The sequence below is a fragment of the Panthera pardus genome, unplaced genomic scaffold (genome assembly GCF_024362965.1).
Source record: "Panthera pardus isolate Hobbes unplaced genomic scaffold, ASM2436296v1 HiC_scaffold_20, whole genome shotgun sequence".
NCBI lineage: Eukaryota > Metazoa > Chordata > Mammalia > Carnivora > Felidae > Panthera > Panthera pardus.
Window position 1 is genome coordinate 28,093,773 of NW_026526766.1, and position 27,334 is coordinate 28,121,106.

The 27,334-nt window shown below is 42.6% G+C and overlaps 1 protein-coding gene and 2 pseudogenes across 2 annotated transcripts; 1 reads left to right on the plus strand and 2 right to left on the minus strand.

The window, feature by feature from the left end:
• Positions 1 to 367: 367 nt before the first annotated feature.
• LOC109251680 (procathepsin L-like) lies at positions 368 to 4,538 on the plus strand. 2 transcript variants are annotated; one of them, XM_053907849.1, is made up of 8 exons: positions 368 to 419; positions 583 to 718; positions 1,011 to 1,130; positions 1,231 to 1,365; positions 1,788 to 2,012; positions 2,729 to 2,891; positions 3,519 to 3,636; positions 4,351 to 4,538. In XM_053907849.1, exons 2-8 carry the CDS (start codon positions 593 to 595, stop codon positions 4,448 to 4,450), a joined length of 987 nt encoding a protein of 328 aa, XP_053763824.1. In that variant the 5' UTR covers positions 368 to 419; positions 583 to 592; the 3' UTR covers positions 4,451 to 4,538. The 2 variants fall into 2 exon arrangements, with proteins under 2 accessions (XP_053763824.1, XP_019279022.2); XM_019423477.2 differs by having other exon boundaries at positions 374 to 454.
• Positions 4,539 to 8,218: 3,680 nt separating this feature from the next.
• Positions 8,219 to 9,997, minus strand: LOC109251679 (60S acidic ribosomal protein P0-like; annotated as a pseudogene).
• Positions 9,998 to 17,780: 7,783 nt separating this feature from the next.
• On the minus strand, positions 17,781 to 27,182 carry LOC109251636 (procathepsin L-like; annotated as a pseudogene).
• Between the last annotated feature and the right edge of the window lie 152 nt (positions 27,183 to 27,334).

Genomic DNA, 27,334 nt, shown 5'->3' on the forward strand with positions numbered 1-27,334 from the left:
TCAATACACACTTTTTTCATATCTTATAATGGCATCAACTAAATGGAAGTTTAACATTATTTTCTTTGTTGAATAAGCATGAACTTTTTCTTTTGGACACTTAGCTGGACCACTGCAACTGCTCTATTGTTTTAGTCAAACCATCTAAGGACCATTTGACAGGGAGTTGACCCCAGACCATGGTCAACAAGTTTTTCTTCTGTAAAGAACAAGCAATTATCATCAAGAAAACATCAGAATAGAAGTCATCAGCTTGGGAAACGAAAGCAGATTGGGAAGATTACAGTATACTGGCAGGATGGACAGGCCAATCAGGCCAAACCCCAGGGCTTTAAGTGGGCGGCCTCGGAGCCCCCACCCACCATCAGAGAGCCCTGGGGCTACATCTGCTGAGGGCCTCTGCACAGCTGCATGATTAGGTGAGCATCCCCAGTGGGGCTAGACTCATCCTTGTGTAAGTATTTGGGAGGATAAATTCAATGTTTTTACTCCACCATAGTGGCTCTAACATCTAGAAGAAAGGAGGATGGTTTTTTTAGACAGATCAGTCTAATCAGATTCTCATTTTTTTTCACTTCCTAGGTTTTGAAACATGCATCCTTTTGCCTTCCTGACTGCACTTTGCTTGGGAATAGTTTCAGCTACTATAGAGCTTGATCAAAGTTTAGATGAACAGTGGATCCAGTGGAAGGAGACACATGGGAAGCAATATGGCATGGTTGGTAACATCTAAACTATCCAGAGGACCCACAGAGAATGTCCGTACTGGTGGGAGTTTGTAACACAGAGTTGCATCTTGAAGCCGCTCTTACCAAGGCAGTAAGCAGGGCACCGTGACTGCGCACAGTGTGGGCATATGTCCTGCTGTGTGGTTGCTGGAGAACAGCTCGCAGAAGCATCAGGCCATCCCTGGCTGTGACTTCTCCTCCTCTCTGTGAGCACATCTACTTGGAGCAGGTCAGTTGGTTTTAAATAGAAATAAAGGTGATAAGTTATATGTTTGCCTCTAGGTTGAAGAATGCAGAAGAGCCGTGTGGGAGAAGAATATGAAAATGATTATACAGCACAATCAGGAATACTATCAAGGGAAACACCGCTTTTTGATGGCAATGAATGGCTTTGGTGACATGGTGAGCATGGCATGGACTTGCTGAATATTTTGTTCTTTCTCTCAGTACTTTCTCCCCAAAATCTCATGTTTATAAACATTCTACTTTCTTTTCCCTGAAGACCAATGAAGAATTCAGGCACATGATGATTGGTCTTAAAACGCAGAAGAGTGAGAATGGGGAAGTGTTTAAAGTCCCTTTCTGTGCTGGCACCTCTGTACCTGTCGAGAGAAAACAGACGTCCACTGTAAGTCCTGTGAGTATCAAAGATGACTACTTATCAGGTCTCTCTCCAAGAGGAAAGCCAAAAAGAAAGTGGCCCCCTGCTATGGTTTCCTGCTGTGGAACAATATGGTGTTGCTATATTGTTGTTTTTAATGTTCATTTATTTGAGAGAGAGAGAGAGAAAGAGAGAGAGAGAGAGCATGAGCAGGGGAGGGGCAGAGAGAGAGCGAGACACAGAATCCAAAGCAGGCTCCGAGCTGTCAGCACAGAGCCTGATGCAGGGCTTAAACCCCCAAGCCCTGAGATCATGACTTGAGCTGAAGTCAAACGTTTAACCAACTGAGCCACCCAGGCACCCCACCATTGCTATGTTTTAAAAGTTTTTGTATAGATGGTCTGTTGTCACTTTTGTTAATTGTTTTGTAGATTGAGACCTTTATAATTTGTTTCCAGGGTCGGTGTGCTTCTGGCTGGGCTTTTAGTGCAGCTGGTGCCCTTGAAGTACAGATGTTCCGGAAAACTGGCAAACACGTTTCCTTGAGTGTGCAGAACCTCCTGGACTGCTCTTGGCCTCAAGGCAATGAGGGCTGCAATGGTGGTCTAATGAGTAATGCCTTCCAGTATGTTAAGGACAACGGAGGCCTGGACACAGAGGAATCCTATCCATATGTTGCAAGAGTGAGTGGAGCTCCTCACTTGTCACCATTCCAGCTCTGCCCTTAGAGCTAGATGCTTTTGAAGAAAACAGACACCATATTTAACATTCGCATTTTCAATTGTAGACTATCTGCAGACTGTCAGGACTGTCATTAAACGGTATTTGCCTGGCATAGTTCTCTGCTTAGATGGTTACCACATAGCTGTTTTTATTTCTACGTTACATGGAGATATGCATACCTTTCTATATAGGGTACAGATTTCTCCAAGGTGAAAAACTTTTTATGGACAGGTAGACCACGAGTGTTTCATTGAATCCACACCAATTAGCTTTGCTTTTTTTTTTTAAGTTTATTTATTTATTAATTTTGAGAATGAGAAAGGGAGAGAGAGAGAGAGAGAGAACATGAAAGGGGGAGGGGCACAGAGACAGAGAGAGGGAGAGAGAGAATCCCAAGCAGGCTCCATGCTCCGTACAGAGCCCAACACGGGTCTTGATCCCATGACTGTGAGATCATGACCTGAGCTGAAATCAAGAGTTGGACACTTAACTAACTGAGCCACCAGCACCCCTCACACCAGTTTTTCAATTTTAAAATAATAAATACCCTTTCACCTCCTGGGTTGCTTCACAACAAACTTGACTTGGAAATCTTTCACCTGCAACCTGTCTTGAAGTCATGTTCCATAGGAAGTGGATGGCAGTAATCAAGTTTCTTTTCCTTTACCGTTCAAAGGATGGACCCTGCAAATACAGGCCTGAGCATTCTGCTGCCAATATCACTGCCTTTCACACAATCCCTCAGCGGGAGAAGATCCTTATGATGATACTACGAAAGGTGGGGCCCGTCTCTGCGACTATTGATGCAAGCCTGGATACCTTCCGGTTCTATAAACGAGGTAAGTATTCGTTGATGTAGAAATATAGGTAGAAAAATTGGAAAACCACCCTAAGAAACAGCAAGAGTGACACTTTGGTATGTAGAATTCAGTGTAGAATTTTTGGGTGTGTGGATTTAACATAGTTGTTCATTCCGTACACATAATATTTATGCCTGCTGTTTCTGTATGCCATGACTTGACCAAAATCCCCATGAGTTTACGTATATCACAAATATATTTAAATGGCTACATAATTCGATGGGTAGAATTTACTTTACTTTTTTCTAATTGTTAGACCTTAAAAACTTTTAAAGAATTTTGCTATTGATGTTAACACTGGAAAGAGGCCCTTGGCTCAAGCAATTTTATGTTCTCTGCTGTTTCCCTAGGCTGACATCCTAGGGTAGATGTAGTATTTTCAAAAGAGATTGTGACTGTTAGTATTTCTCCTGGTGTTAGATGAGGGCCTAAATCCCACCCCCACCCCCACCCCCAAGCTAAACAAAAGTATCTGACTTTTAAATCTCATCTGAATTCATATCACAACTGAATTTTGAAATGCCTCCCCTAGTGTGGTTGATAGGCTGGGTTACTATCACATGTCACGTGGGAATCCTCACCCCACCATTGAATATTACTCCCCAGGCATTTATTACGATCCAAAGTGCAGCAGTGAAGACCTGAATCACGGTGTTCTGGTGGTTGGCTATGGCTTTCAAGGAAAAGAATCCGATAACCAAAAATATTGGTTTGTCAAGAACAGGTATGAAAATCCAGGAATACGTACTTTTGAATTTGAAAAGGGAATATTTTTTGGAACCAGTGTTTGGACGCAGGTCCCCCAACCCTTGAGCACACTTCTGAAATCCCAGCAGTGTTTACCCCATCTAGGGGGGAACACAGACATAGTCATATAATGACAACGTTAAGATATTGCCTCACCTGCTAGAGTCCTAATATAGTTTTGGTACCACTGTATTTTTTTTAATTTTTTAAAATGTTTTTATCTATTTTTGGGACAGAGAGAGACAGAGCACGAGTAAGGGAGGGGCAGAGAGAGGGAGACACAGAATCTGAAGCAGGCTCCAGGCTCTGAGCTGTCAGCACAGAGCCCGACATGGGGCTTGAACTCACAGACTGTGAGATCATGACCTGAGCCAAAGTCGGACACTCAACCGACTGAGGCACCCAGGCACACTGGTACCACTGTATTTCTAAATTGTAATTTTAAAAAATTTCTATAACACATTTGGGTGCCAAAATTTTCCTTTTCCTGCTCACGTTGCAGTTTTGTGAAAGGTCTGGGGATAGAATTCTGTGCTGGGTTAGAACTCAACCATGAACAAGAACAGTCTCTCCTGGTTCTTCCTGAATCTGTCCTGGTCTCTGGTGCACTGCTCAGTATCAGATGTTCTTGTTCAAAAAGATACATGTTTTTGATTGTTTGTAGTATTTGGAAAACTCTCTCTTCTTTCAGCTGGGGCACTGACTGGGGCATGGATGGCTACATAAAAATGGCCAAAGACCGGGACAACCACTGTGGAATCACCACCAAGGCCAGCTTTCCTATTGTGTGAGACGATGGTGATGAAGAAGGCCTTGACTGGCAACAGAATATCCAGGAAATGGATTTTATTGTAGAGTTGATCACATCTTATTGTGGGGGATAAAACACTTGAATCACTGAAGATCCAAGTTGTGGTTGGATTCTGTGACTGTTCATTGGTGACGAAACTACTTTTTTAATCCCTGCTCTAATCAGTGGTGTGTGATTAACTTGCTTAATAACTTTTGAATGTTCATGTTTTAATTTTTTCATTTATTTTTGAAAGAGAGAGAGAGAGAGGCATACAGAGTGCGAGCAGGGGAGGGGCAGAGAGAGAGGGTGACACTGAATCCGAAGCAGGCTCCAGGCTCTGAGCTGTCAGCACAGAGCCCAATGTAGGGCTCGAACCCACAAACCAAGAGACCATGACCTGAGTCAAAGTCGGATGCTCAACCAACTCAGATACCCAGCCCCCCCTGAAGGCTCATGTTTTAAAACATTCATAAAATTTTTACCTTTTAAAATAAAATTTACTTGCATATGTTGAGGTATGATTTGGTTTTTAATACAAAAACTTCTTTACAGTAAAAAATTAAATGGTTTTGGAGGGAGGATAAAATGTCCTCATTTCCCCCATAATTCTTCAAACTGGTTTAAGAATTTAATTGACATAAGACAGGTAAACAGTAGAAAAAAATCACTCAAAGTTTTATTACACAACTAGGGAAGCCCAGTAATGAATTTGAGCCCCCCCAGAATGGCAAAGGCAGGTAGGTGTTTTTTTGGCAGTTTTTATACATTTTAGACAATGACAATAATTTGTGAGGAATTGACAGGAAAAAGAGGTGTGTGGGAGCTTTAAATTGTAGGAATTCCAAGTGGCATCTGGGCTGAGTTTGTATATGAGTGAAAAAGTAACAAGGTTTGTTTCTATAACTTTCTCAACTTTGAAGCCCCTCTCTGCTGATAAGGATGTCTCTTTACCTCGTAGTACAGGGAGGGGACCTTTCATATGGGAATGCTCATTTTCTGCTTTCAGGGGAGACATATGACAGCCTGGGTGTCCTTGCAGCATCTGTGTCTCAAATAGCTTCAACTCAAGATAGTCAATATGCCATGTGGTACCTTCTGGGGTGACATCCCTGGGCCCCCACAATTTCTTCCTCTGAAACTCCCCTGGAAGTTTACCTACTAACTATCTGAGCAGGTGACTGTGGAGACAGAAATCCAGTTCATACATGAGTGGTAACAAATCTACAAAGAATAAGAAAAGCATAGATCCCCTGGAGGATGAATGAATGGGTGAACGAGGGTGGGGGTTATAGGCTTCCAGGTATGGAATGAATCAGTCACAGGAATCAAGGGCACAGCAAAGGGAATATAGTACACGGTATTGTAATAGCAATGTAAAGGGTGGGGGTAGATACACTTGTGGTGAGCACAGCATAATGTATACAGTTGGCAAGTTACTATGTTGTACACCTGAAACTACAGTAACATCGTGTGTCATTTATACTCAAAACATTTGGGGAAAAAAAAGCAAAGGATGAATAAACAGAAGAGAACACGTTTCTCCACACCTCATGAAACGAGTCCCACAATCCTGGAAATAGATCTGCTCAAATAAATGTGTTTCATTTATCTGATGGGAAATATTAATTCCTTTTTAAAGGAAGATTTGAGTAGACATTATATGCTTCATTTGGTTTAGATAAAAGCAATATTTTCCACTGATGATTGCACGAGCACCCCCTGCTAAGCAGTCACGGTATCTAGAACATGATGACTTTGGAGACCTCCAGAGGCTAAGCTGTTACCTTCTGACTGGAGTGTTTTCAAAGCATGCATAGTGGTATTGAACCCTCTTTGTTCCACTATCATAGACAGATTTAGGATTGCTTTTTCTAATTCACCATCTCAGAAATTTGGGAATAAGATCTTTAATGCTGAAAAGAACCTGGAATTCTGATGTATCATCCGATTTTCTATGATTCTTCAACAGGCATGTTGTGTGGCACAATTTTCTGAACAAATGATGTCACCAAGCACAGTGACAGAAGAGCCAGGTATCCAAGTCAATATGATTCTGATCATTTTGGTGGGAGCCCTTTATATGCTTTGTTACCACATGAAATAAAGGAGCAGGGGTACCTGGGTGGCTCAGTCCTTAAGCATCTGACTTCAGCTCAGGTCATGACCTCACAGTTGATGAGCCTGAGTCACATATCAGGTGAGTTCGAGCCCCTCTCAAGTTAGCCTCCTGTCTCTCTCTCTCCCTCTCTCATTCTCTGTCCATCTCTGCCCTTCATTCACTTGGGCCCTCTCTCAGTCTTTCAAAAAGAAAAAAAAAAACAATGTGGTTTATAGACAAGGTGAGGTTGAAACCTGTACTTTTCAAAGTCTGGAGTGTTAATTGATAGTGTTAATGTTCATACATCTCCATTTTTCTTGTGGTCCTGTCAGTCTTTGAGAGCAGCACACGTTTCAAAATAGCTGATTTCAGAGTCTTCTGATTTGGCTCTGGCAGCTAGAAAGCTTGGTTCTGTCACTCAGCCAAGAAAGCCCAGATTTTTGGTCCACATTTTTAGGTGGTTCCTTCCTCTGCAACTTTCTTGGAAGATTCACAGATTCAAAGTTGAGCTGATAGTTTTATCTCCTTAATCCAGTCTCTTTGTTCTGACAATGAGTCAGTTCAGTCAAATTCATTTCAGGAAGAGGCAATGCAGGTATCTTCCTAGAGGGAGGCCTCTGCTTCAAACAATCAGGTAATAAATAAGAAGAAATTCTATGGCAGTACAAGAAAGATAATGTTTATTAATAAAAGGATCCAGTTATAAACCAGTTTCTGAGTTCCAAGGACAGCCAGTTGAAAGAATCTCTAGATGCTGGGCTTAAAGCATCTTTAGGCAGGAGGGGTAGGTAGTCAGTGGCAGGCTGACAGACTTTCTGAGAGGCTCATAGAGGAACAGGCATGAAGATTGTCTACATATGAGCTATTGCGGTGATTTCTCAGAAGGTTACATCAAGTTGTTCATATTCAATTTGCAGGGCTTCAGGAAAAGGGGAGTTTTGGGTATCCAGTGATTCCAAGTCAAAAGGATAGAAAAAAAGTGGAAAACATTAGTTTGGAGATTGTGGCCAGGCTTCAGAGGAAACTAGAAGAAACTAGGATCTCGTCCAGTTCATAGTGAACTCCATTAGACTGTAATATCCACAATGGTGTGTTATTGAAACATAATGTTTCTTTCTATAATCACCCTCATTTTTACCAAGGACAGCCAAATTAAGACCAATTTGTTTGCAAAGTGTAATAGTTGCTTTTTTTTTAACTTGGCCTGATGATGAAACTGCTGTAAATCATAGCTTATGAGAAAAAGTTTCTTAGGATTCCTTACTAATTAACAGTCCCAAACATCTGTTTTCTTCATCCTGTTAATTCATCATGAATTTGTTGTCTCCTTGTCACAATGTATAAAAACTGACTGCCTTGCTTAAGGACCCAGATATAAGTATCAGGCTGTTTTTCCAATGGGCTTTATTGGCTCCATAAAGTCTGCCTGAGTTCCTTCAAGCAGTCTGGTCATATCTGTGTCTGTGCAAGTCCCTGCTTGAATATGACATTTCTGTCAAAGCCTCGGTGATGTAACCAGAGTTTCCAAATGTGTCCTGTTACAAGGAGAGCAGATCCTTATTCAACTTATGCAAATTAACATATTGTCAAGAACATATGAGAATACTTACTGAAAGTTTTTGAATTCTGGACAGATCAGGTAGGGAGAAAAAGATAAGTGTCCCAGTCTGTTCACAAAGGCATGTTTTATCAAACGGCTGCTTTTTTCAAGTTATAGCTTAAAACAGTTTTTTTAATACTGGACAAAAACATTTAAAGATCAGAAATGCTTCAAAAATATATATAAAAATGATAATCATCCTCTGTTCATCCAGTCTCATGTTATTAATTCTTCTTCTGCTTGAATCCAGATCTTCCATTCATTCTGGAAATTCTTACCCAGGTCAGCTTCATGATCTTGAGGTTATCAGAAATCTGTACGCAAGAGTTCCTTCCATTGGTCTCATTGCAGGTGAAACACATTTGCAGAAGCTTTCATAAAAGCATCTGAGTAAAAGTCTAACTGTCTATAAATGATAAAAGACTTAAAATGTCCAAGGTTAAAGATCTGATGAGAGATCATGACAAGGCTGTTGACAAGGAAATTGGTTATTTCTCTGACACACGACAGTAACATCTCAGGACATATCAGGATTCTAAGAGTTGCATATGATTTCTAAAACACTTACTTTATTAACATATTTCTACATAAATGTAATCTAAGGGTGTTAGTATCCCTTATTTGACATTGCTTCCTATGTACTTTAACATAAGAAATAAGCCTAATTTGTGTAGTATCTTGCTTTTATAAAAAGACCAAATCTCTTGAAAACGTTCCATGGATCCTCTGGAATACTTTAATTGCATTGTGGTCAAAATACTTCATTTTAGAATTTGATTTTGGAAAGTGTGTGTTACAAAAAATCAAAATATTTGAACATTTGATTAAATAGGATCACAGATCATTATGCAACAATATTTAACTATTCAACCCAAGTGACAATAAAAGATTCCTTTTTGAAGAGAAGTGAGCCTTTATTCCCTTGTTCCACAAATAAAATGGGCTGAATTGGTTGCTTTTTGGTAATTAATCAAGAGACAAGTCCCATATCCTCATGCAACTCATCTGACTCTTTCTTTGCTTCAACTTTGGCCAGGGCTGAGGGCAGCAGCAGGTACAGCAGTGGTGGTGATGGCTTCAGCAAGTAGGAAGCGGTAACCAGTCCATGCAGACAAAGCCGGAACCTGCTTGTGTCCATTGATGATAGGATGGGGCAGTGAGGCAACAATCAGGTGACCTATCGGCAGACAGACACTGGCAACACTACAGACGCCCTCCAGGAAGTGAGAATGTAGTTTCCTCTATGATGTCAAGCACTTCACGGTTGTAGATGCTGCGATTGTCAAACACCTGCTGGTGATCATCCCAAAGGAGAAGGGGGAGTTTCTCAGCACATTCAGCTGTGTGGCCTCGCTGGCCCCTGCTTTGTCTCCAGTCTTAATCAGCTGCACATCACTCAGTATTTCAGTGGTGCCCCTGGACATTTTAGTGGTGATGCCTAAAGCCTGGGAGAAGAAGGTCTTCTTCGGCCCCAGACAAGTGTTCTGGGCTAGTGACTTCACATGGGGCTATGGCACCACCACGGGCGGCAGCTGGCACCTTAGCCAGAACCATGTCCCTGATCTCAGTGAGGTCCTCCTTGGTGAGCACAAAGCCCACATTCACCCAGATATGAGGCAATGGTTTCTCCAGAGCTGGTTGTTCTCCAGATGCCCTCAGATGATCTCATACATCATGGGGATCATGCCACAGCAGCAGCACAGCGTTCCCATGCAAACACATGCGGGCCTACTGCGTCTTCCTGGAACCCACGTTGTCTGCTCCCACAATGAAAGATGATCGTCCAAAAGATGGATGATCTTAAGGAAGTACTTGGACTTCTGGGTCACCTTGTCTTCCCTGGGCATCATGCGGATGCATATCAATGATTGCCATGCAGAGTGTAAAGAAGATGTCACTCTCATGATGACACCTGGAGAGAGGAGGGTCAAGAATAAAAGATTTTAAAGGCAAATGCTGCAGGTTATACAATAGTGAACAAACTTTAGCTCTTTTAATATTAAGACTCAGTTTTCTTGAATAATCTGATAAAGATAAAGCATAGAAAATTTGTATTTTTAGGCCATTGGCCATTAAAGAGAAGAAAAAACTTTGTTTATAATTTTTTGTAATAAGCAAACTGAGACTCTTTTTAAAACATTTTTTTAATGTTTATTTATTTTTGAGAGAGAGGGAGAGACACACCGAGCATGAGCAGGGGAGGGGCAGAGAGGGAGACACAGAATGTGAGGCAGGCTCCAGGCTCTAAGCTGTCAGCACAGAACCCGACGTGGGGCCCAAACCCACGAACTATGAGATCGTGACCTGAGCCAAAGTCATATGCTTAACTGAGCCACCCAGGTGCCCCAAACTAACACTCTTAAGAAAATGTTTTTTCCTCTTTAACAGAGAAATCCTAAGTTCTAATGTTGCATCAGTGTACTTCTGATATTAAAACTCATTCTGAAATAAAATTGATTTTGACATGGCTTCCAAGAATTCAGGAGGGTTTTTGTTCTGTTCAGATGGTGGTATAGCTGTTGAGCAGCACTTCATAAGGTCCTTCCCAGTGAGGTGACTGCACACGTCTTCTTCCAAAGATCTTGAGGTCCACCTGGTCTTCTGGTGGACAGCTGTGGCCAGCCTCACCAGTTGGTGGAGGCCATGCCTCTTTTCTCTGTTGGCAAGGTGCTTCAGGTGTACTAGAGAGTCCTCATCTCGAGTAGTCATAGCATCACATTGTCCAGCCACGGATGGAAGATTTAGAGATGCCAATAGGCTTTGACAACCAAACACTATTTCAAAAGGGGTCAGTCCGTGTCCCGTGTTTGGAGTATTCTGGATCCTAATAAGGTTCAGGAGCAAAGTGTTTGGTCTTTCATGGTTAATTTCTTGATATTTATCTTACAATCCATCTTATGTCTAGATTTTAATGTTCCATTTGCCCTGGTAATTGAAGATAATATATGGTATGAAATTTTAATGTGTATCCCAGAGATTTTGCAAGCAGGTGGATTATACCTTCTGTAAAAAGAATTTCTTGTCTGATTCAAACCATAAGGAATGGCATTTCTCCATAAGGAGAAATGGAGGTGTTAGTTTCTTTATTGCCTGCTGTGGCAGTGCCACATCTAGTCAGAGAGCATCAGCCCATCTGCTGAGCATGCAGACAGTGACCAAACAGTGAGAATAGCACAGGGCTTGGGGCAAATCTATCAAATCTGTCTATACAACCACAGAGGGCAGGTGGGCCTAGGAAGCCTTCCTGGGGTGTGCTGATTTCTTCCAGAGATTTCCCGGGGTTTACAAATCATTCACTGGGAAAGCATGTGGTCAGGAATGTTGTGGATGCCTGGGCAAATCCAACTGTCTTTTTGGTCCTTCATTATCTTTGTGTCCAATTTGGTGGGTGGTAAGTGTAAGCCACAGGGTCAAAAGAAAGGGTGCTCTAGGAAGTCCATTTGGCCCACTGTATAATCCATCTGATAGTTGTTTGACACCTTTTTGTATCTGACTGTCCTTTGTAGACTGTGGGGCATTTGCCGGGTAATAAATACTGTCAGGGATAAAGGCAGGGTTCACAGCTGGGTGGAGAATGAACAAGGGGGCCTGTTTGGGGTGCATACTTACAGCTCTGCCAACCCTATCATTTTCTAAAGATGCAACATCAGCTGTCTTAGTATGTGCTGAACAGTGAACAATGATGGTTTTAGAAGGAGGGTGAATAGTTGTAATATGTCAGCAATTATAAGCCTTTTAGCAACGGAAATAAGATGACAGAGGGTTAGTTGAAAGCGCTTGTTTGTAACGGGTCTGTCATGTTGTAGAGAGGTGCTATGATTTATGAACTTGTAAGACAGCAGGCACCACGTGGGGACACACAGGTGAATAGGGGAGCTTAATGTCAGAGTGCTGGCTTTGTCCATCAGGCGGCAGCTGTGGCCACCGCAGGAAAGCATGGGGACATACCTGATGCCACAGCATCTGATGGGCATGAGAAATGTGCTCCTGGCTGTATCTAATTGGCAAAAGGCTGTCCCAGAAAGCATGCAGCAACACCATGCCTTTCATTAGTATAAATGAAAGGGCTTGTCAAAGTTAGGTAAGCTAAGAGGTGGGGTGTGGACAGAGCCAGTTTTAAGGCTTCAAAGGAGGTTAATGCCTCTAAAGTCCATTGATATCTGAGAGAAGAGCATACAAAGGTTTATCAAACATTGCAAACTAGGGACCCTTTGGAGGCAGTAGCCAGCTGCCCCTTAAGATTTATGTAACTGTGTATTCATTTTGGGGAGAGGGATGGACATAATTGATTCAAGAATATTTGGAGTGAGATTTTGAATGCCCTGAGGCATGTCCTAAACAGGTCACGTCATCCTAAATAGAAAACCGTTGTTTACATCTCTTGGAGTCTAGATGTAGAGCTGTATAAGCTGTCTGCCTTGTTCAGCTAATGCCCCTAAGAGAATGAGGGAGTCCATAAAAGCTCCCAGCTTGCTTTGTTTATAGAGTAAAGGGTACCAGCAGGGAGCCTTGGGTAGAAGTTACAGTGTCTAGCTGGACTTTAAGGACTTGGGAAAATATTGCATACACCAAATATCCTTGGGGTATGCAAGGCCAGGTGAATGGTCTCCTTTTAACTGTGAAGGCACAAGAAACCAGGAGTCAGGGTGCAGAGGAATTGAAAAGGAAGCTGTTCACAGGTCATTTCTGTAAACCAGGTTGCATCAGCAGGAATGATGAAAATTATCAGCTGGATTGCAGGGCACAGGATGCCGAGAAATTATGAAAGAGATTATGGCTTCTAAATCCTGTGCAAACTGATGGATTTGGTTTCCCTCTGAGTCACATTTGCCTTCTTTCTTTATGGGCAAGATTGGGGAGATACAGGGTCGGGTGGTAAAGACAAGGATGCTGTGGTTCAAGAGAGACTCTATTACAGGGGTATCACTTGCTCCGAGTCTCTAGAGGGAGGGTGCTGGGCCACGAGGGCAAGGGTGGGTCCCTCTCCTGAGAAATGCACCCAGGCTCCCACTTCCTAACAACTTCAACCGTGTGTGTAGCCCAAAGACTGACTCGGGCATCTTTTAAACATCCATCCTCTTCAGAGGAATTTATCTCAGGATGAACCTGCAGTAAAGACAGCAGGACACTTGGAGCTTGACCTGAAGGTGAGGAAACAAAAATGTCTTTTCTTATTGCAACTTATGTTGGCATTAAATGTAGATAACAAATGTTTACCAGGAAAGTTTGCCAGTGAACATCTGGGAAGCAGCAAGGCCTGGGAATGTGAACAGGGCCTGAAGATACTGAGCTGGGCTGGGCTGGCCAGGGCTGGGACTCAGGCAGTAAAATGGGTCGCCCCGAGACTCCAAGAGCCTGAACAGAGTCAGAGGTGACAGGTAGAAATCAATCCTCTGAGCAGATGGGAGAGAAAGTCACACCAACATCAATCAAGAAATCTAGCCTGAGCCTCTGTTTGGAGTTTTCTGGTAGGTCCTGGGGGTGACTGAGTACTGGCTGACCTGTCACTAAAGGCGAAATTGTTGGGGCGCCTGGGTGGCTCAGTGGTTAAGTTGCCAACTCTTTATTTCAGCTCAAGTCATGATCTCACTGTTCATGTTTTCTAGCCCCAGTTCTGGCTCTACGCTGACAGAATGGAGCCTGCTTGGTATTCTCTCTCTCCCTCTCTCTCTGCCCCTGCCCTACTTATGCTCTCTCTTTCTCTCAAAAATAAATAAATAAACATTAAAAAAGCTAAAGGGGGAATTGGCTCTCAGGAGAAAAATGAATTTTTCAGGGTTAAAGGGTTAGGGGAAATTGTTTCTGAGACTCCCCTTTTTCTTAAGTGCAGGACAATTTCTCCTCCATTGTCCTGGTTTATTTGCAGTATCTGCAGTTGTGTGGAGACAAATAGGGTCCCATTGGAGTGGGCTTGGAGTCTTCTCCATCACATATTCGCCTTTCCAAAGATTCAAGTTGTGAGGCAATAATTGTTGTTTTTAGTTCTTTTCTTTTTGTTGGCTTTCTTGTGAGCTATTCAAAGATCCAGGTGGCTGCCCCCATTATTTTGTTTAGCGGTTGCCCTGTCCAACCTACCACACTATTGTGTACTTGTCGGGGTTATTTTTAACGTTTTTTTTTAATGTTTATTCATTTATTTTTGAGAGAGGGAAAGAGAGAGCAAGCTAGGGAGAGAGAGACACACACAGAATCTGACGCAGGCTCCAGACTCTGAGCTGTCAGCACAGAGCCCAACGGGGGGCTCAAACCCACAGAAGGTGAGATCATGACATGAGACAAAGTTAGACACTTAACCGACTGAGCCATCCAGGTGTCCCTATTTTTGTAATATCAGGGAGGAAATTTCCCACACAAGCAGAAATTAGAAGAATTCTATGTTCTGGGGCTACCGGATTGAATACAGTATGCTTTTTAAAGTTTGTATAAAATGCTTAACAAACGCTTTTGGGTGTTCCTCTACACCTGAGTGTATATTTCAACCGTAGACCAACTCATTTTGGGGGAACAGGCCTTTTCCATTGCTCCTATTAACCCTTGAACAGTTGTGCCTTCTCCTGGTCATTCCCAGGAGGGCCAGAGAGAGGCTGTGGCCCTCTGTGTCCCCTGTGAGGGGGGCTGTTTGGCCTGCCTGGTAACAGCCATATACTAATGGGCTGGAAGGACTCCCTTTAGCAGTCAGTGAAGGTGTCTGTGAGTTGGGTTGTAAAAATGTATTAATTTTTAAAATTTCTCTGTAATTTCGGTAGGATCTTCTGAGAGTAGAGGTAAAGGGACTTCATAATTGAGAAGGCCTGTCACTGTCCAGGGGACATTAATTCTTTGTGACAGGGGTCCAGGAAACCCTCCTCAAGGACATTGCTCAGGAATGCCTGGAACTGGCAGAACTTGATCACGAAGCCCTGGAGACTCTGAGCAATTGTACGGACCGCAGCATGAGCTTTACCGCCCTTCCTGGCCGCTCCTGCTAGATGTACTTCTCAACACTCAGCACTTACAGGAACAAACTCTATTTCCCAGGCCAGGAGGCCAGGCTGAGGTACTCTCTATAAATCTTGTAAAGAAACAATAGTTAAAATAAGGAGCTGGGCGTTCAGGATTTTTCTGGGAGAGTTGGAGTTTTTGTATTTAAGGGAACTGGCTGAAGAGCTGGGGCTCGGTTTTGAAGGGAAAGTTTCTAGACCAGGAGCCCAGAGATCCAAAAGATCTCCTGGAGGGTCAGGGACAGAGGCGTGGGGATGAAGGAGATATAAGAAGGGGGATTGATGTCAGATTTGGTTTTTGATTCTTATTCTGATTTTTGTTCTTTTATTAAGAGACTCCCTAACACTAGCCTTATACTGGCTTGTGTTTTCTTTTCATTTTGATCCCCTCCTAAATACCAAGAAGGCAGCTGCTAGAAGGGAGAACTCTCTAAGAAATGTTCTAAATATAGAAAATTTTCTAGTTTGAATGAATTGCAATCTGCTCCTGGTGAGTAGGATCACCATTAGTATATTTGTTTTAATAGTGACTCAATCCAAGAAGCCTCTTTTTTTTTTTTAACGTTTATTTATTTTTGAGACAGAGAGAGACAGAGCATGAACAGGGGAGTGTCAGAGAGAGGGAGACACAGAATCTGAAACAGGCTCCAGGCTTTGAGCTGTCAGCACAGAGCCTGATGTGGGGCTCGAACTCACGGACTGCGAGATCATGACCTGAGCCGAAGTCGGCCGCTTAACCAACTGAGCCACCCAGGCGCCCCCCAAGAAGCCTCTTTACGAAAGGACTCAGTGACAACTTTCCAGGCTTAGAATAAGTCTCTACCATGGACACAAGAGATGTTTCTGGAAAGGGTATGGACAATGAGGCCTCCATGATCCAAAGTTTACTCCTGAAAGGAGTCTAAGTAAACAAAGACCTTTAAGCAACATCCCAAGAACAGGTGTGCCAGGATACCCCTGAAGAGCTCCAGGTCTTGAAGACCTGGCTGATATTCTATCACCTGGCCTTCATCCCCAGTGAGACTTGCTGCTGTATTGTATTTGTTGCCTGTCACCAGATGGCCCAGGGACCTGGGGAAGGGCTGAGACCCCACCTTGTGATGGAAAGAGGCAAGGCCACTGAGCAGAAGGGTGTGTAGGATGAAGACAAGGCTGGGTCTGTTGGAACATGCAGTCTGCCATTAGTCGGTCTCTGAACATCCTCTAGAAAGGACTCCTTGTAAAAGTCATCTTGCTTCACCATGACAGGCTCTCTCAGTACTCTCCACACCATCCTGGGAGTTCAGCCCAAGACTCTGAGAACTTGTTCAGGTGTTGATGGGAGGGAAAGTGGGAAGACCTGGCTGATGTGTGAACGATTCAGCAGGTATTAGAAGCTTCTGTAATTTACAAAGCCATTTATATTTACTTAAAAATTTAGGGGCGGGGCGCCTGGGTGGCTCAGTCGGTTGAGCGTCCGACTTCAGCTCAGGTCACGATCTCACGGTCCATGAGTTCGAGCCCCGCTTTGGGCTCTGGGCTGATGGCTCGGAGCCTGGAGCCTGCTTCCGATTCTGTGTCTCCCTCTCTCTCTGCCCCTCCCCCGTTCATGCTCTGTCTCTGTCTCAAAAATAAATACATGTAAAAAAAAATTTTTTTAAAAATTTAGGGGCGCCTGGGTGGCTCAGTTGGTTAAGCGGCCGACTTCGGCTCAGGTCATGATCTCCCGGTACGTGAGTTTGAGCCCCGCGTAGGGCTCTGTGCTGACAGCTCAGAGCCTGGAGCCTGTTTCAGATTCTGTGTCTCCCTCTCTCTGACCTTCCCCCATTCATGCTCTGTCTCTCTCTGTCTCAAAAATAAATAAATGTTTTTTAAAAAAAATTTAAAAAGCCCAAACTGCATTTCTCATAAAATTATTTTTAGGAGCACCTGGGGGGCCTAGTCAGTTGAGTGACTGTACCCTGATTTCTGCTCGGATCATGATCTCAATGTTGTGAGGTAGATCCCCATGTCAGGCTCTGTGCTGAGAGCCTGAAGCCTTCTCGGGATTCTTTCCTTCCCTCTCTCTCTGCCCTTCCCCTGCTTGTGTTTTCCCTCTCTCAGAATAAAGAAAGAAATAAACTTTAAAAAACCTTATTTTTAAAAGAATCCCATAGGCATGTAATAAATAAAGCAGAAAACAAATTTTGATTCCTCCCTAGGTCTGTAGGTACCATAAAGTTATTACCAGCGTTTCCCATATTTCATAGATCTTCATAATTTCTATCAAAATAAATTGCAAAGGAACCAAATGATTCAGGAATTATAAAGTTAAATTTGGTTAAATGGATATGCAATTAAACACTGGGTTCTTTTTAGAAGGAAAGGGGTCAGAAGAGAGGAAACTTCCATTCTAAGCAGCATACGTATTTCAATCATCACCAAAACTTAGTTACAAATCATACGATATTCAAGTCCTTCCTTTTTGTTACAACATTTTATGGTGGAGGAAAACATTAATGGTAATTAGTGCATGTTTGTGGGTTTCTCTAAAGAAATTAAAATCCCATGCTGTCAGCTCATGGAGCCTGACAAGGGGCTCAATACCCTGAACCATGAGATCATGATCTGGATCGAAATCATGAGCTGCTCACTCAACCAACTCAGCCATCCAGGTGCCCCTGCAGTTGTTTTATTTTTAAAAAGTAAACCTTCATACTTTTTTTAAAAAATGAAAATTCTAAAGTTACTAGACAAGTCACTGATACAAAGGTGTTTACAGCAGTAATGAGTGAGTGGTAACATTCCCAGTGTAAAATGTCACACAATCAAATCACAACTTGAGAATTCAATCATTCAAGTGCTTCATCCCATACAGTAGGGTGTGGTCACCTTGAAAATAAAACCCATTTTCTCGATAATTTATTGCCAATTAAGGTCTTCTTTACACCATCATCTCACACGGCAGGAAAGCTGGCCATGGTGGCGATTCCACAGTGGTTGTCCTGGTCTTTGGCTATGAGTATGTAGCCATGTTTGCCCCAATTTGCACCCCAGCTGAAAGAAGATGGGGTTTTTCATTTATTACAGAGGAATAAATACATTTCTCTTTATGGACAATGACACCTGACACTCAGCAGTGCCCCAAAGGCCAGGACAGATTCAGGAAGAATCAAGAGAGGCCATCCTCGCTCATGGTTGAGTTCTAACCCAGCAGAGAAATCTATCCCCAAAACTTTCACAAAACCACAAAATGAGAGACAGGAAAAGGAATTTCTTGGGGTCAGAAGTGTTTCAGATGCAGTGATATTCAAACTATAGCAGGACCCTTGCAAGCTTGAAAGAGTAGCTTAATGTCATCAAATGAATATGTCTCTGTTCCCGCTAAGTGGGGCAAACACTTCTGGGGTCTCAGAAGTGGGCTCAGGGGTTTGACGATCTGTATCCAAACACCGATGCCAAAAGGATTTCCTTTTCAAATCCAAAGATAAATACTTTTGGCTTTTTATACCTGTTCTTGACAATCCAATATTTTTTGTTCTCCGATTCTTCTCCTTCAAAGCCATAGCCAACCACCAGAACACCGTGATTCAGGCATTTATTGCTGCACTTTGGATCATAATAAATGCCTGGAAAAGTAAATTCAGTTCCAAGGTGGGACATCAAAGCGACATGATAACATCTAACAATAACCGAGTCACCGCAGTAAAGGAGGCATCTCAAAATTCAGGTGGGATATAAATCCAATAAGACTTAGAAATCAGTTCTTTTTGCTTAGCAAGGCTAGGGATTTAGGCCCTCATGCAATACCAGCAGAAATACACATCATCACAATCTCTTTTGTGAAGAACAGTCAAGAGGGATAGAAGAACACTCGCTGAAACTTTGTTATTCTATTCTACCATGTCAGCATTGGGAAGCAGCAGAAAAACACAAAACCACTTCAGCCAAGGGCTTCTTTCCAGCGTCCATTTCATTAGTAAAACTCGTTAGAAATCTTCCAGGCTTAACATTTGGGAAAAACTAAAGTAAGTTAAGCTATACCAATCAAATTATGTAGCCATTTAAATATATTTATGAAGTGCTTGAAAGAGAGGAAGTTGGGTCAAGTCATGTCAATATGTTGAACAACAGGCACAAAATCACATGTGCTGAAGGAACAACTACATGAAATCCATACCTTATAGATCAATCTTGCCTTATATGATGGTGGTTCCCCATTTGTCCTGCCTACTTTTCTACGTAGACACATGCTGACCTTTTTTATAGAACTGGAAGGAATTCAGGCTTGCATCTACAGCAACAGAGACAGGCCCCACAGTTGCCACTGTGGTCATTAGGCCATCCTCCTTGTTTATGACACTCCAGAAGGAAGTCACGTTGGCAACAGAACTCTCAGGCTTGTATTTGCAGGACTCGTTCTTTCAAAGGTAAAGGGGGAGAGACTTGATCACTACCATCCACCTCCAGGGGAACAGGAGTGCAAGACTGTTTGCAACTGAATGATTTCCAAGTCAAGTTTGTTATAAAGCATCTCAGGACATAAAATGGGTTTGACCAATTTGACAATAAACTTCATATATTGAAAAAATAAAAAATAAATAAAATGGGTTTGATTGTTTTGAAGTTGAAAAATTAGCAGTGTCTATCCAATGAGACACTCTTTGGGTCTACTCGTTCATAAAGTTTTCACTCTGGAGACCTGTACTGTATATAAGATGCTGTTCGTGTCACCGTGTAACATAGTTGTAGGAACAGCTATATGGTAATGAGGTAATCAGAGAGCTGTGCTAGTAGGGTAATACATTTTAATGTCAGTTCTGACCATTTGCAGGTATAGAGTCTATAATCGCATACAAGAATTCTAAATACAGGATCTGTTTCTACTGAATATGCTCAACTTTGATAAAAGATAAGGAACTCCACTTACCCGTGCATGATATGGATAGGATTCCTCTGAGTCTAGTCCCCCATTGTCCTTAACATACTGGAAGGCTTTAACCATTAGGCCACCACGGCAGCTGCCATTGCCTTGAGACCAAGAGCAGTCTACCAGGTTGTGCTCACTCAGTGAAATAAGTTTTCCAGTTTTCCGGAACATCTGTCCTTCAAGGGCACCAGTTGCACTAAAAGCCCAACAAGAATGACAGTCACCCTGAAAACAAAATGCAAACGCGCTTAGCCTACAAAATTAATTGCAAGACTTTAACAACAGCCCATAGGTCTGAAAACTCTTCTAAAACATAACAAACTGCATATTGTGCTTCAATTTCCATAGCAAACTGCATATTGTGCTTCAATTTCCATAGCAATGACACTGATTCCTTTTGGCTTTACTCTTGAGAGGGAACTGCTGAGTATTGTCCCACCTGATCTTTCACAGGAGTTACATAGCCTTTCTCTCTCCAGTCTACAGATGAAAGGATCTCAGCAAAGAGAGGTGCTTGGAGTGCTTTCCCTTTTTGTGTTTCTGGATTTTAAGGTCATTCAACACCTGCTTGAATTATTCACTGGTCTTCAAGGAAAAGGAAACAGAGTGTTGGCAAGCATGAGATGATTTGGAAAAGCACTTAGAGGGGTTGGAAGATGGCGACATAGGAGGACGCTGGGCTCACCGCGTGTCCTGCTGATCACTTAGATTCCACCTACACCTGCCTAAAGAACCCAGAAAACCACCAGAGGATTAGCAGAACGGAGTCTCCGGAGCCAAGCGCAGACGAGAGGCCCATGGAAGAGGGTAGGAAGGGCGGCGAGGCGGTGCAAGCTCCACGGACTGGCGGGAGGGAGCCAGGGCGGAGGGGCGGCTCGCCGGCCAAGCAGAGCCCCCGAGTCTGGCTGGCAAAAGCGGAGGGGCCGGACAGAGTGTGTTCTGACAGCAAGCACGACTTAGCGTCTGGGAGGTCATAAGTTAACAGCTCTGCTCAGAAAGCGAGAAGGCTGGAGGACAAAGGGAGGGAGAGCTGCTGAGCCCCCGGACGACAGAGCTCAGTTTGGTGGGGAACAAAGGCGCTTGCCAGCGCCATCTCCCTCGCCCATCCCCCAGCCAAAATCCCAAAGGGAACCAGTTCCTTCCAGGGAACTTGCTCACTCCGTGCAAACACCCAACTCTGTGCTTCTGCGGAGCCAAACCTCCAGCATGGGATCTGACTCCCTCCCGCTGCCACAGGGCCCCTCCTGAAGTGGATCACCTAAGGAGAAGCGAGCTAAGCCTGCCCCTCCTGCCCCCATGCACCTTGCCTACCCACCCCAGCTAATACGCCAGATCCCCAGCAACACAAGCCTGGCAGTGTGCAAGTAGCCCAGACGGGCCATGCCACCCCACGGTGAATCCCGCCCCTAGGAGAGGGGAAGAGAAGGCACACACCAGTCTGACTGTGGCCCCAGCGGTGGGCTGGGGGCAGACATCAGGTAGGACTGCGGCCCCTCCCACCAACTCCAGTTATACACCACAGCACAGGGGAAGTACCCTGCAGGTCCTCACCACTCCAGGGACTATCCAAAATGACAAAACGGAAGAATTCCCCTCAGAAGAATCTCCAGGAAATAACAACAGCTAATGAACTGATCAAAAAGGATTTAAAAAATATAACAGAAAGTGAATTTAGAATAATAGTCATAAAATTAATCGCTGGGCTTGAAAACAGTATAGAGGACAGCAGAGAATCTCTTGCTACAGAGATCAAGGGACTAAGGAACAGTCACGAGGAGCTGAAAAACGCTTTAAATGAAATGCAAAACAAAATGGAAACGACGACGGCTCCAACTGAAGAGGCAGAGGAGAGAATAGGTGAACTAGAAGATAAAGTTATGGAAAAAGAGGAAGCTTTGAAAAAGAGAGATAAAAAAATCCAGGAGTATGAGGGGAAAATTAGAGAAATAAGTGATACACTAAAAAGAAATAATATACGTATAATTGGTATCCCAAGGAGGAAGAGAGAGGGAAAGGTGCTGAAGGGGTACTTGAAGAAATAATAGCTGAGAACTTCCCTGAACTGGGGAAGGAAAAAGGCATTCAAATCTAAGAGATACAGAGAACTCCCTTCAGACGTAACTTGAATTGATCTTCTGCACGACATATCATAGTGAAACTGGCAAAATACAAGGATAAAGAGAAAATTCTGAAAGCAGCAAGGGATAAACATGCCCTCCCATATAAAGGGAGACCTATAAGACTCATGATTGATCTCTCTTTTGAAACTTGGCAGGCCAGAAAGGATTGGCACGAGATCTTCAGTGTGCTAAACAGAAAAAATATGCAGCCGAGAATCCTTTATCCAGCAAGTCTGTCATTTAGAATAGAAGGAGAGATAAAGGTCTTCCCAAACAAACAAAAACTGAAGGAATTTGTCACCACTAAACCAGCCCTACAAGAGATCCTAAGGGGGATCCTGTGAGACAAAGTACCAGAGACATCACTACAAGCATAAAACATACAGACATCACAATGACTCTAAACCCATATCTTTCTATAATAACACTGAATGTAAATGGATTAAATGCGCCAACCAAAAGACATAGGGTATCAGAATGGATAAAAAAACAAGACCCCTCTATTTGCTGTCTACAAGGCATTCATTTTAGATCTGAGGACACCTTTAGATTGAGAGTGAGGGGATGGAGAACTATTTATCATGCTACTGGAAGCCAAAAGAAAGCTGGAGTAGCCATACTTATATCAGACAAACTAGACTTTAAATTAAAGGCTGTAACAAGAGATGAAGAAGGGCATTATATAATAATCACAGGGTCTATCCATCAGGAAGAGCTAACAATTATAAATGTCTATGCGCCGAATACCAGAGCCCCCAAATATATAAAACAATTACTCATAAACATAAGCAACTTTATTGATAAGAATGTGGTCATTGCAGGGGACTTTAACACCCCACTTACAGAAATGGATAGATCATCTAGACACACGGTCAATAAAGAAACAAGGGCCCTGAATGATACATTGGATCAGATGGACTTGACAGATATATTTAGAACTCTGCATCCCAAAGCAACAGAATATACTTTCTTCTCAAGTGCACATGGAACATTCTCCAAGATAGACCATATACTGGGTCACAAAACAGCCCTTCATAAGTTTACAAGAATTGAAATTATACCATGCATACTTTCAGACCACAATGCTATGAAGCTTGAAATCAACCACAGGAAAAAGTCTGGAAAACCTCCAAAAGCATGGAGGTTAAAGAACACCCTACTAAAGAATGAGTGGGTCAACCAGGCAATTAGAGAAGAAATTAAAAAATATATGGAAACAAATGAAAATGAAAATACAACAATCCAGACGCTTTGGGATGCAACGAAGGCAGTCCTGAGAGGAAAATACATCGCAATCCAGGCCTATCTCAAGAAACAAGAAAAATCCCAAATACAAAATCTAACAGCACACCTAAAGGAAATAGAAGCAGAACAGCAAAGGCAGCCTAAACCCAGCAGAAGAAGAGAAATAATAAAGATCAGAGCAGAAATAAACAATATAGAATCTAAAAAAACGGTAGAGCAGATCAATGAAACCAAGAGTTGGTTTTTTGAAAAAATAAACAAAATTGACAAACCTCTAGCCAGGCTTCTCAAAAAGAAAAGGGAGATGACCCAAATAGATAAAATCATGAATGAAAATGGAATTATTACAACCAATCCCTCAGAGATACAAACAATTATCAGGGAATACTATGAAAAATTATATGCCAACAAATTGGACAACCTGGAAGAAATGGACAAATTCCTAAACACCCACACGCTTCCAAAACTCAATCAGGAGGAAATAGAAAGCTTGAACAGACCCATAACCAGCGAAGAAATTGAATCGGTTATCAAAAATCTCCCAACAAACAAGAGTCCAGGACCAGATGGCTTCCCAGGGGAGTTCTACCAGACGTTTAAGGCAGAGATAATACCTATCCTTCTCAAGCTATTCCAAGAAATAGAAAGGGAAGGAAAACTTCCAGACTCATTCTATGAAGGCAGTATTACTTTTCCTAAACCAGACAGAGACCCAATAAAAAAAGAGAACTACAGGCCAATATCCCTGATGAATATGGATGCAAAAATTTTCAATAAGATACTAGCAAATCGAATTCAACAGCATATAAAAAGAATGATTCACCATGATCAAGTGGGATTCATTCCTGGGATGCAGGGCTGGTTCAACATTTGCAAATCGATCAACGTGATACATCACATTAATAAAAAAAAAAAAGAGAAGAACCATATGATCCTGTCAATCGATGCAGAAAAGGCCTTTGACAAAATCCAGCATCCTTTCTTAATAAAAACCCTTGAGAAAGTCGGGATAGAAGGAACATACTTACACATCATAAAAGCCGTTTATGAAAAGTCCACAGCTAACATCATCCTCAATGGGGAAAAACTGAGAGCTTTTTCCCTGAGATCAGGAACACGACAGGGATGCCCACTCTCACTGCTGTTGTTTAACATAGTGTTGGAAGTTCTAGCATCAGCAATCAGACAACAAAAGGAAATCAAAGGCATCAAAATTGGCAAAGATAAAGTCAAGCTTTCGCTTTTTGCAGATGACATGATATTATACATGGAAAATCTGATAGACTCCACCAAAAGTCTGCTAGAACTGATACCTGAATTCAGCAAAGTTGCAGGATACAAAATCAATGTACAGAAATCAGTTGCATTCTTATACACTAACAATGAAGCAACAGAAAGACAAATAAAGAAACTAATCCCATTCACAATTGCACCAAGAAGCATAAAATACCTAGGAATAAATCCAACCAAAGATGTAAAAGATCTGTATGCTGAAAACTACAGAAAGCTTATGCAGGTAATTGAAGAAGATATAAAGAAATGGAAAGACATTCCCTGCTCATGGATTGGAAGAATAAATATTGTCAAAATGTCAATACTACCCAAAGCTATCTACACATCCAATGCAATCCCAGTCAAAATTGCACCAGCATTCTTCTCGAAACTAGAACAAGCAATCCTAAAATTCATATGGAACCACAAAAGGCCCCCAATAGCCAAAGTAATTTTGAAGAAGAAGACCAAAGCAGGAGGCATCACAATCCCAGACTTTAGCCTTTACTACAAAGCTGTCATCATCAAGACAGCATGGTATTGGCACAAAAACAGACACATAGACCAATGGAATAGAATAGAAACCCCAGAACTAGACCCACAAACGTATGGCCAACTCATCTTTGACAAAGCAGAAAAGAACATCCAATGGAAAAAAGACAGTCTCTTTAACAAATGGTGCTGGGAGAGCTGGACAGCAACATGCAGAAGGTTGAAACTAGACCACTTCTTACACCATTCACAAAAATAAATTCAAAATGGATAAAGGACCTGAATGTGAGACAGGAAACCATCAAAACCCTAGAGGAGAAAGCAGGAAAATACCTCTCTGACCTCAGCCGTAGCAATCTCTTACTCGATACATCCCCAAAGGCAAGGGAATTAAAAGCAAAAATGAATTACTGGGACCTTATGAAGATAAAAAGCTTCTGCACAGCAAAGGAAACAAGCAACAAAACTAAAAGGCAACCAACGGAATGGGAAAAGATATTTGCAAATGACATATCAGACAAAGGGCTAGTATCCAAAATCTATAAAGAGCTCACCAAACTCCACACCCAAAAAACAAATAACCCAGTGAAGAAATGGGCAGAAAACACGAATAGACACTTCTCTAAAGAAGACATCCGGATGGCCAACAGGCACATGAAAAGATGCTGAAGATTGCTCCTCATCAGGGAAATACAAATCAAAACCACACTCAGATATCACCTCACACCAGTCAGAGTGGCCAAAATGAACAAATCAGGAGACTATAGATGCTGGAGAGGATGTGGAGAAACGGGAACCCTCTTGCACTGTTGGTGGGAATGCAAATTGGTGCAGCCACTCTGGAAAACAGAGTGGAGGTTCCTCAGAAAATTAAAAATAGACCTACCCTATGACCCAGCAATAGCACTGCTAAGAATTTACCCAAGGGATACAGGAGTACTGATGCATAGGGGCACTTGTACCCCAATGTTTATAGCAGCACTCTCAGCAATAGCCAAATTATGGAAAGAGCCTAAATGTCCATCAACTGATGAATGGATAAAGAAATTGTGGTTTATATACACAATGGAATACTACGTGGCAATGAGAAAGAATGAAATATGGCCTTTTGTAGCAACGTGGATGGAACTGGAGAGTGTGATGCTAAGTGAAATAAGCCATACAGAGAAAGACAGATACCATATGGTTTCACTCTTATGTGGATCCTGAGAAACTTAACAGAAACCCATGGGGGAGGGGAAGGAAAAAAAAAAAGAGGTTAGAGTGGGAGAGAGAGCCAAAGCATAAGAGACTCTTAAAAACTGAGAACAAACTGAGGGTTGATGGGGGGTGGGAGGGAGGGGAGGGTGGGTGATGGGTATTGAGGAGGGCACCTTTTGGGATGAGCACTGGGTGTTGTATGGAAACCAATTTGACAATAAATTTCGTATATTGAAAAAAAAAAAAAAAGCACTTAGAGGAAGCCTGAAATGTTCAGCAATCTGTGCCACACTCACCATGTCGCCAAAACCATTCATTGCCATCATGAAACTGTGTTTCCCTTGGCTGTGTTCCTGATTGTGCTGTTCAATCATTTGCATATTCCTCTCCCACACTGCTCTCCTCTGTCCTTCTTCATCCTGGAGACAAACATATAACTTATCATCATTATTTCTATTTAAAACCACCAGATGTGCACCTAGTGGATGTGCTCAAAGAGAGGAGGAGAAACCACAGCCAGGAATGCCTGATGCTTCTGGGAGTTATTCTCCGGCAACCACATGTATGCCCACACTGTGGGCAGTCACAGTACCCTGTTTACTGCCTTGGTAAGAGCAGCCTCAAGAAGCCACTCCCTGCTATGAACTCACACCAGCATGGAATGTTCTCTTCAGGGGTCCCTCTGGACAGCTTTAATGTTACCAAACATGCTATATAGTTTCCCGTGTGTTGCCTTCCACTGGGACCATTGTTCATCTAAGCTCTGTTTGACTTGTGGAGCAGCTGACACTATTCCCAGGCAAAGGGCAGCCAGGAAGAAGGAAGGGTGCATGTTTCAAAACCTAGGAAAGGAAAACACATGAGTTTCTGATTAGACCAAACCGTCTAAAAAGCCATCGTTCCTTCTGAGATGTTAGAGTCACTAAGAGCAGAAAGAATGAATTTATCCTCCTGAGTGTTTACATGGGCTGTGGAGGAAGGCTGAGG